Source organism: Petromyzon marinus, assembly GCF_048934315.1.
Source record: "Petromyzon marinus isolate PM22_M1 ecotype Great Lakes invasive population chromosome 67 unlocalized genomic scaffold, UKy_Petmar_22M1.pri1.0 chr67_unloc.4, whole genome shotgun sequence".
NCBI lineage: Eukaryota > Metazoa > Chordata > Hyperoartia > Petromyzontiformes > Petromyzontidae > Petromyzon > Petromyzon marinus.
The window spans coordinates 225,001-235,000 of record NW_027422594.1 but is presented as its reverse complement, the minus strand read 5'-3'; the positions used below and the strand labels follow the sequence as shown (position 1 = coordinate 235,000).

Below are 10,000 nucleotides of genomic sequence, written 5' to 3'. Positions count from 1 at the left end.
GAGTTACGTGGCTGGGGAGGGAACGTAGAATGGCTGGTCGTCATCCTCCCTGAGTCTGACCCGTGACCCCCGTGACCTCTCACACCACTCCACGCAGAGCCCCTAGAGCGCAGGGGATGGGGGTCAAGGGTCAAGGGTCAGGCTCTACGCTAGGGCCAAAGTCTAAGGGTTAGCGTCGGTGTTAGGTGCTGGGTCGGGTTGGCGGTCAGGGATCGAGATTGCAGCAGCAGCAGCAGTAGCAGCTGCAGCAGCAGCAGCTGCAGCAGCAGCAGTTGCAGCAGCAGCAGCAGTAGCAGCAGCAGCTGCAGCAGTAGCAGCAGCAGTAGCAGCTGCAGCAGCAGCAGCAGTAGCAGCAGCAGCAGTAGCAGCAGCAGCAGCAGCAGCAGCTGCAGCAGCAGCAGCAGCAGCAGCTGCAGCAGCAGCAGTAGCAGCTGCAGCAGCAGCAGTAGCAGCAGCAGCAGCAGAAGCAGTAGCAGCAGCAGCAGCAGAAGCAGCAGCAGCTGTAGCAGCAGCAGCTGCAGCAGCAGCTGCAGCAGCAGCAGCAGCTGCAGCAGCAGCAGCTGCAGCAGCAGCAGCAGCAGCAGAAGCAGCAGCAGCAGCAGCAGCTGCAGCAGCAGCAGCAGTAGCAGCTGCAGCAGCAGCAGCAGAAGTAGCAGCTGCAGCAGCAGCAGCAGCTGCAGCAGCAGCAGCTGCAGCAGAAGCAGCAGCAGCAGCAGCTGCAGCAGCAGCAGCAGAAGCAGCAGCAGCAGCTGCAGCAGCAGCAGTAGCAGCAGCAGCTGTAGCAGCAGCAGTAGCAGCTGCAGCAGCAGCAGTAGCTGCAGCTGCAGCAGCAGCAGCAGCAGCAGCAGAAGCAGCAGCAGCAGCTGCAGCAGCAGCAGCTGCAGCAGTAGCAGCAGTAGCAGCAGCAGCAGTAGCAGCAGCAGCAGTAGCAGCTGCAGCAGCAGCAGCTGCAGCAGCAGCAGCAGCTGCAGCAGCAGCAGCAGCTGGAGCAGCAGCAACAGCAGCTGCAGCAGCAGCAGCTGCAACAGCTGCAGCAGCAGCTGCAGCAGCAGCAGCAGCAAGAGATCACGTCGGACTTTTTGGCGGTGCCCAACAACCCCGTCGCGCTCGCTCCGGCAGCTCTCTCTTTCAGAAGCCATCACAAACGGTGGCTCAACGGGGACGGAGCGGCCTATCTTATCCGTAGGCGTGCCGACGCCGACTTCCAAACGTGGAGGGCGGCGGCGGCGGGGAAAAGCCGCAGGAAAACCGGAGAGAAATTCCACGCGACCCCGGCGAGAGAGAGAGAGAGACGCACGCAGACTGCAAATATACAGCAGCGGGCGTGATCACGGTCGGGATCGAACCCACGACCTCCTGCGTACCAGGCGAGGTAGTCAACATCTCCTAGCCACCGTGATGATGATGATGAGAGAGAGAGACGCAGACTCCACAAATACAGCAGCAGGCATCGTCAGGGTCGGGATGGAACCCACGACCTCCTGCGTACCAGGCGAGGTAGTTAACATCTAATAGCCACAGTGATGATGATGATGATGATAGAGACACGTGGAAATTCCAATGATACAGGCGTCAGGGTCGGGATCGAACCCACGACCTCCTGTATACCAGGCGAGGTAGTCAACATCTCTCAGGGTAATCGAACCCACGACCTCCTGTACACCAAGCGAGGTAGTTAACATCTCCTAGCCACCGTGATGATGATGATGATGAGAGAGAGACGCAGACTGCAAATATACAGCAGCAGTCGTGATCAGGGTCGGGATCGAACCCACGACCTCCTGTGTACCAGGCGAGGCAGTCAACATCTCCTAGCCACCATTAGAGTTAGGGTTGGAGGCCTTGGGGTCGGGGGTCGTGCGAAGCTCAGGGTTTGACGTTGAGTCAAGGTCACGAATTGAGGTCAGGCGAGAGTGATCGTGAGTGGGACGAGTTTGAGGGCTGTCGGGGCCTGGGTGAGGCTCGCCGGGGCTAGGGTTATGGTGGGGGTTAGGGTCGGGCCCAGGACGAGTGACGTGCCTGTGTAGCGGATAGGTTCGTGGTTACGCACACACCAACAAAGACAAAAGATCCCCTCCCCCCACCGCGTAGCCTTTTAATGTAGCGGCAAAGTGCTGTTAGCGAGCAGCACCTATGAAGGCCTGCACTGCACACGAGGGGGTGGGTGGCCAGCAACACGCCCGGCCGCCTTTGTCTCCCCAGTGGCGATGTTGACTAAACACCGCACCAGGTACTCGTTTGGGCCCGAGTCAACCTAGGGGAGGCCCGGCACCGGTTCAGATAATCGTCACCGGGTGCTGACCGAGAGCGGGAATCGAACTCCGGCCTGCCGGGTTCCTAGCGCAGCGTAGCGCTAACCGCTACACCCACCGCTCCCCACAACTACTGCCACACACAGACACAAAGATAAAGATCCCCCGTATAGCCTTAACAGACTGTAGGGGCAAACTGCTGTTAGCGAGCAGCACCTGTGAAGGCCGGCACTGCACACGAGGGGGTGGGTGGCCAGCACCACGCCCGACCGTCTTTGTCTCCCCAGTGGCAATATTTTTATCCACCGCGCCAGCTACTCATTTGAGGCCGAGTCGACCTAGGGGAGGCCCGGCACCGGTTCAGATAATCGTCACCGGTGGTGTTGGCCGTGAGCGGGAATCGAACCCCGGGTCGCCGGGTTCATAGCGCAGCGTAGCGCTAACCGCTACACCACCGCTCCCCACACAGACACACGCACACAGACACACCGTACACACCACACAAAGACAACAACAACCGCCATTCGCCCCGCTACACTACCGCTCCCCACACAGACACGCACACACACACACCGTACACACCACACAAAGACAATAACAACAACCGCCATTCGCCCCGCTACACCACCGCTCCCCACACAGACACACGCACACACACACACACCGTACACACCACACACAGACAACAACAACAACAACCGCCATTCGCCCCGCTACACCACCGCTCCCCACACAGACACACGCACACAGACACACCGTACACACCACACAAAGACAACAACAACCGCCATTCGCCCCGCTACACTACCGCTCCCCACACAGACACGCACACACACACACCGTACACACCACACAAAGACAATAACAACAACCGCCATTCGCCCCGCTACACCACCGCTCCCCACACAGACACACGCACACACACACACACCGTACACACCACACACAGACAACAACAACAACAACCGCCATTCGCCCCGCTACACCACCGCTCCCCACACAGACACACGCACACACAGACACACCGTACACACCACACACAGACAATAACAACAACAACCGCCATTCGCCCCGCTACACCACCGCTCCCCACACAGACACGCACACACAGACACACCGTACACACCACACACAGACAATAACAACAACAACCGCCATTCGCCCCGCTACACCACCGCTCCCCACACAGACACACGCACACAGACACACCGTACACACCACACAAAGACAACAACAACCGCCATTCGCCCCGCTACACTACCGCTCCCCACACAGACACGCACACACACACACCGTACACACCACACAAAGACAATAACAACAACCGCCATTCGCCCCGCTACACCACCGCTCCCCACACAGACACACGCACACAGACACACCGTACACACCACACACAGACAACAACAACCGCCATTCGCCCCGCTAAACCACCGCTCCCCACACAGACACGCACACACAGACACACACCGTACACACCACACACAGACAACAACAACAACCGCCATTCGCCCCGCTACACCACCGCTCCCCACACAGACACACGCACACACACAGACACACCGTACACACCACACACAGACAACAACAACAACCGCCATTCGCCCCGCTACACCACCGCTCCCCACACAGACACACGTACACAGACACACCGTACACACCACACAAAGACAATAACAACAACAACAACCGCCATTCGCCCCGCTACACTACCGCTCCCCACACAGACACACGCACACACAGACACACCGTACACACCACACAAAGACAACAACAACAACAACAACCACCATTCGCTCCGCTCCACCACCGCTCCCCACACAGACACACGCACACACACACACCGTACACACCACACACAGACAACAACAACAACAACCGCCATTTGCCCCGCTACACTACCGCTCCCCACACAGACACACGCACACACACACACACCGTACACACCACACACAGACAACAACAACAACCGCCATTCGCCCCGCTACACTACCGCTCCCCACACAGACACACGCACACACAGACACACCGTACACACCACACAAAGACAACAACAACAACAACAACCGCCATTCGCCCCGCTACACCACCGCTCCCCACACAGACACACACAGACACACGCACACACACACACCGTACACACCACACACAGACAACAACAACAACCGCCATTCGCCAACTGAGTGGCGGTGACGGCACTTGCCCCGACGGCCTACTGCAGGCGACGCGCGGGGGGGGCTTGGTGCGTCTCTGCGTCTCTCTGTCTCTGAACCCAATTTCGAGGCGTGCACCGCCCCTGCGGGCACCCAAGCGGGCCAACGTTTCCGCAGTGCCCACCGGCGTCAACGCCACCCTCCACGGCCCACGCGGGAGTGGGCGACAGAGAGGTAACCTCTGGTGCACGCACAGCAGAGGGCAGCGTCTCACGCTCGCTAGGGACACATCCACGTGCATCGGGTCCTGTCAGTGGTAGGGGGTGGCGATGGTTGTTGTTGTTGTTGTTGCTGTGTGTGTGGTCTAGCCTAGGGGCACCCCCAGTGGCAGCTGTCCCCGTGCATCGGTCCTGTCAGTAGTAGGGGTGGTGATGATTGACTGCTGCTGTGTGGGTCTAGCCTAGGGACACCCCCAGTGGCAGCTGTCTGTCAGTAGTAGGGGGTGGTGATGGTTGACTGCTGTGTGGTCTAGCCTAGGGGCACCCCCAGTGGCAGCTGTCTGTCAGTAGTAGGGGGTGATGGTTGTTGCTGTTGTATGGTCTAGCCTAGGGGCACCCCCAGTGGCAGCTGTCCCTGTGCATCAGTCTGGCAGTAGTAGGGATGGTGATGATTGACTGCTGTGTGGGTCTAGCCTAGGGGCACCCCCAGTGGCAGCTGTCCCTGTGCATCAGTCTGTCAGTAGTAGTGGGTGGTGATGATTGCTGCTGCTGTGTGGGTCTAGCCTAGGGGCACCCCCAGTGGCAGCTGTCTCTGTGCATCAGTCTGTCAGTAGTAGGGGTGGTGATGATTGACTGCTGTGTGGGTCTAGCCTAGGGGCACCCCCAGTGGCAGCTGTCCCTGTGCATCAGTCTGTCAGTAGTAGGGGTGGTGATGATTGACTGTTGTGTGGGTCTAGCCTAGGGGCACCCCCAGTGGCAGCTGTCCCTGTGCATCAGTCTGACAGTAGTAGGGGGTGGTGATGATTGCTGCTGCTGTGTGGGTCTAGCCTAGGGGCACCCCCAGCGGCAGCTGTCCCTGTGCATCAGTCTGTCAGTAGTAGGGGTGGTGATGGTTGTTGTTGCTGTTGTATGGTCTAGCCTAGGGGCACCCCCCAGTGGCAGCTGTCTCTGTGCATCAGTCTGTCAGTAGTAGTGGGTGGTGATGATTGCTGCTGCTGTGTGGGTCTAGCCTAGGGGCACCCCCAGTGACAGCTGTCTGTCAGTAGTAGGGGTGGTGATGATTGCTGCTGCTGTGTGTGGGTCTAGCCTAGGGGCACCCCCAGCGGCAGCTGCCCCTGTGTGCGTGCGACCACCTCCCCCCTCACCTGGGCGCCCGCTGGCCACGCGTGTCCCCCTGCGACTGAGCGGAAGACGTCCGGCACGAGGCAAGCGGTGACCAGCAGCACCGTGCCCAGCCACAGCGAGAGGCTGGACAGCAGCTCGGCAAACACGCCCCGCATGCCCTGTGCCTTAAGCAGCGGCCTGCGGCGTTGCGCGCACGCACGGCATCACACACACACACACACAGACACACACACACAGACACACACACAGACACACACAGACACACACACACACAGACACACACACACAGACACACACACAGACACACACAGACACACACACACACACACAGACACACACACAGACACACACAGACACACACACAGACACACACAGACACACACACACACACACACAGACAGACACACACACAGACACACACAGACACACACACAGACACACACACACACACACACAGACACACACAGACACACACACAGACACACACACACACACAGACACACACACACACACAGACACACACACACACAGACACACACACACACACACAGACACACACAGACACACAGACACACACACAGACAGACAGACACACAGACACACACAGACACACACACACAGACACACAGACACACAGACACACACAGACACACACACACAGACACACACACACACAGACACACACAGACACAGACACACACACACACACAGACAGACACACACAGACACACACACACACACACACAGACACACACACAGACACACAGACACACACACAGACACACACACAGACACACACACACACAGACACACACACACACAGACACACACACACACAGACACACACACACACAGACACACAGACACACACAGACACACACAGACACACACAGACACACAGACACACACAGACACACACAGACACACACGGCATCACACACACACAGACACACACGGCATCACACACGCACACACACAGACAGACACACACACGGCGTCACACACACACACACAGACACACACGGCATCACACACACACAGACACACACGGCATCACACACACACAGACACACACGGCATCACACACACACAGACACACACGGCATCACACACACACAGACACACACGGCATCACACACACACAGACACACACGGCATCACACACACACAGACACACACGGCATCACACACACACAGACACACACGGCATCACACACACACAGACACACACGGCATCACACACACACAGACACACACGGCATCACACACACACAGACACACACGGCATCACACACACACAGACACACACGGCATCACACACACACAGACACACATGGCATCACACACACACAGACACACACAGCATCACACACACACAGACACACACACACGGCATCACACACACAGACACACACACACAGACACACAGACACACACAGACACGCACGGCATCACACGCACACAGACACACAGACACACACACAGACACACACACACAGACACACACACAGACACACACACACACACAGACACACACACACACACAGACACACACACAGACACACACACGGCGTCACACACACACACAGACACACACGGCATCACACACACACGGCATCACACACACGGCATCACACACACACACAAACACACACAGCGTCACACACACACAAACACACATGCAAACACACACACAAACACACACAAACACACACAAACACACACACAAACACACACACACAAACACGCACGCACACGCGTGCACACACACAAACACACACACAGCGTCACACATACACACGCACACGCACGGCGTCACACGCGCGGTGTCACACACGCGCAGTGTCACACACACGCACGGCATCAAACGCGCGGTGTGTGTGTGCGTGTCTCCGTGTGCGTGTCTCCGTGCGCGTGTCTCCGTGTCTCTGTGTGTGTGTCTCCGTGTCTCCGTATGCGTGTCTCCGTGTGCGTGTCTCCGTGTCTCCGCGTCTCCGTGTGTGTCTCCGTGTCTCCGTGCGTGTGTCTCCGTGTCTCCGTGCGCGTGTCTCCGTGTGCGTGTCTCCATGTCTCCGTGTGCATGTCTCTGTGTCTCCATGTGTCTCCGTGTGTGTGTGTCTCCGTGTCTCCGTGCGTGTGTCTCCGTGTCTCCGTGCGTGTGTCTCCGTGTGTCTCCATGTCTCCGTGTCTCCGTGTGCGTGTCTCCGTGTCTCCGTGCGTGTGTCTCCGTGTCTCCGTGCGTGTGTCTCCGTGTCTCCGTGTCTCCGTGTGCGTGTCTCTGTGTCTCCGTGCGCGTGTCTCCGTGTCTCCGTGTGCATGTCTCCGTGTCTCCGTGTGTCTCCGTGTGTGTGTGTCTCCGTGTCTCCGTGCGTGTGTCTCCGTGTCTCCGTGCGCGTATCTCCGTGTCTCCGTGTGCGTGTCTCCGTGTCTCCGTGTGCATGTCTCCGTGTCTCCGTGTCTCCATGTGTGTGTCTCTATGTCTCCGTGTGTGTGTCTCCATGTCTCCGTGCGTGTGTCTCCGTGTCTCCGTGTGCGTGTCTCCGTGGCTCCGTGTGCGTGTCTCCGTGTGCGTGTCTCCATGTCTCCATGTGCGTGTCTCCGTGTCTCTGCGTGTCTCCGTGTCTCCGTGTGTGTGTCTCCGTGTCTCCGTGCGTGTGTCTCCGTGTCTCCGTGTCTCCGTGCGCGTGTCTCCGTGTCTCCGTGTCTCCGTGTCCGTGTCTCCGTGTGCATGTCTCCGTGTCTCCATGTGTGTGTCTCCATGTCTCCGTGTGTGTGTCTCCGTGTCTCCGTGCGTGTGTCTCCGTGTCTCCGTGTCTCCGTGTGCGTGTCTCCGTGTCTCCGTGTGCGTGTCTCCGTGTCTCCGTGTCTCCGTGTCTCCGTGTGCGTGTCTCCGTGTGCGTGTCTCCGTGTGCGTGTCTCCGTGTCTCCGTGTCTCCGTGTGCGTGTCTCCGTGTCTCCGTGTCTCCGTGGCTCCGTGTCTCCGTGTCTCCGTGTGCGTGTCTCTGTGTCTCCGTGTGCGTGTCTCCGTGTCTCCGTGTCTCCGTGTCTGCGTGTCTCCGTGTGCGTGTCTCCGTGGCTCCGTGCGCGTGTCTCCGTGTGCGTGTCTCCGTGTCTCCGTGTCTCCGTGTGTGTGTCTCCGTGTCTCCGTGTGCGTGTCTCCGTGTCTCCGCGTGTCTCCGTGTCTCCGTGTGTGTGTCTCCGTGTCTCCGTGTCTCCGTGTGCGTGTCTCCGTGTCTCCGTGTGCGTGTCTCCGTGTCTCCGCGTGTCTCCGTGTCTCCGTGCGTGTGTCTCCATGTCTCCGTGTCTCCGTGTGCGTGTCTCCGTGTCTCCGTGTCTCCGTGTGCGTGTCTCCGTGTCTCCGTGTCTCCGTGGCTCCGTGTCTCCGTGTCTCCGTGGCTCCGTGTCTCCGTGTCTCCGTGTGCGTGTCTCTGTGTCTCCGTGTCCGTGTCTCCGTGTCTCCGTGTCTCCGTGTCTCCGTGTCTCCGTGTCTCCGCGTCCCCGCGCGAGTCACCAGTGCACGCCGCCGTAGAAGAGCGAGAAGGCGACGTAGAAGATCAGCGTCCCCCACGTGACGAAGTGGTTCACCCACGTCCAGTAGCGTGTGTCCAGCGCCAGCTGGACACACGCGGGGTGGAGGGGGGGGCACAGGTGGTGCACCAGCCAGTCATCTCAGTCATCTCAGTCGTCTCAGTCGTCTCAGTCGTCTCAGTCGTCTCAGTCGTCCCAGTCGTCCCAGTCATCTCAGTCATCTCAGTCATCTCAGTCATCTCAGTCATCTCACTCGTCTCAGTCGTCTCAGTCGTCTCAGTCGTCTCAGTCGTCTCAGTCGTCTCAGTCGTCTCAGTCGTCTCAGTCGTCTCAGTCGTCTCAGTCGTCTCAGTCGTCTCAGTCATCTCAGTCATCTCAGTCATCTCAGGCGTCTCAGGCGTCTCAGTCGTCTCAGTCGTCTCAGTCGTCTCAGTCGTCTCAGTCGTCTCAGTCGTCTCAGTCGTCTCAGTCGTCTCAGTCGTCTCAGTCGTCTCAGTCGTCTCAGTCGTCTCAGTCGTATCAGTCGTCTCAGTCGTCTCAGTCGTCTCAGTCGTCTCAGTCGTCTCAGTCGTCTCAGTCGTCTCAGTCGTCTCAGTCGTCTCAGTCGTCTCAGTCGTCTCAGTCGTCTCAGTCGTCTCAGTCGTCTCAGTCGTCTCAGTCGTCTCAGTCGTCTCAGTCGTCTCAGTCGTCTCAGTCGTCTCAGTCGTCTCAGTCGTCTCAGTCG

At 58.6% G+C, this 10,000-nt stretch overlaps 1 protein-coding gene across 2 annotated transcripts in view; it reads right to left on the bottom strand.

Moving 5' to 3' along the window:
* Positions 1-10,000, bottom strand: part of LOC116956795 (phospholipid-transporting ATPase IF-like) — a 120,916-nt gene that overhangs the window by 4,687 nt on the left and 106,229 nt on the right. Inside the window, exons 27-29 of one of the 2 annotated variants that reach the window (XM_076058001.1) lie at positions 9,260-9,363; positions 5,769-5,925; positions 8-102 (exon numbers count right to left, since the gene is read on the bottom strand). In XM_076058001.1, coding sequence (XP_075914116.1) covers positions 8-102; positions 5,769-5,925; positions 9,260-9,363 — 356 coding nt within the window. The remainder of the gene's footprint in view (positions 1-7; positions 103-5,768; positions 5,926-9,259; positions 9,364-10,000) is intronic. The other variant, XM_076058000.1, reaches the window with a different exon arrangement.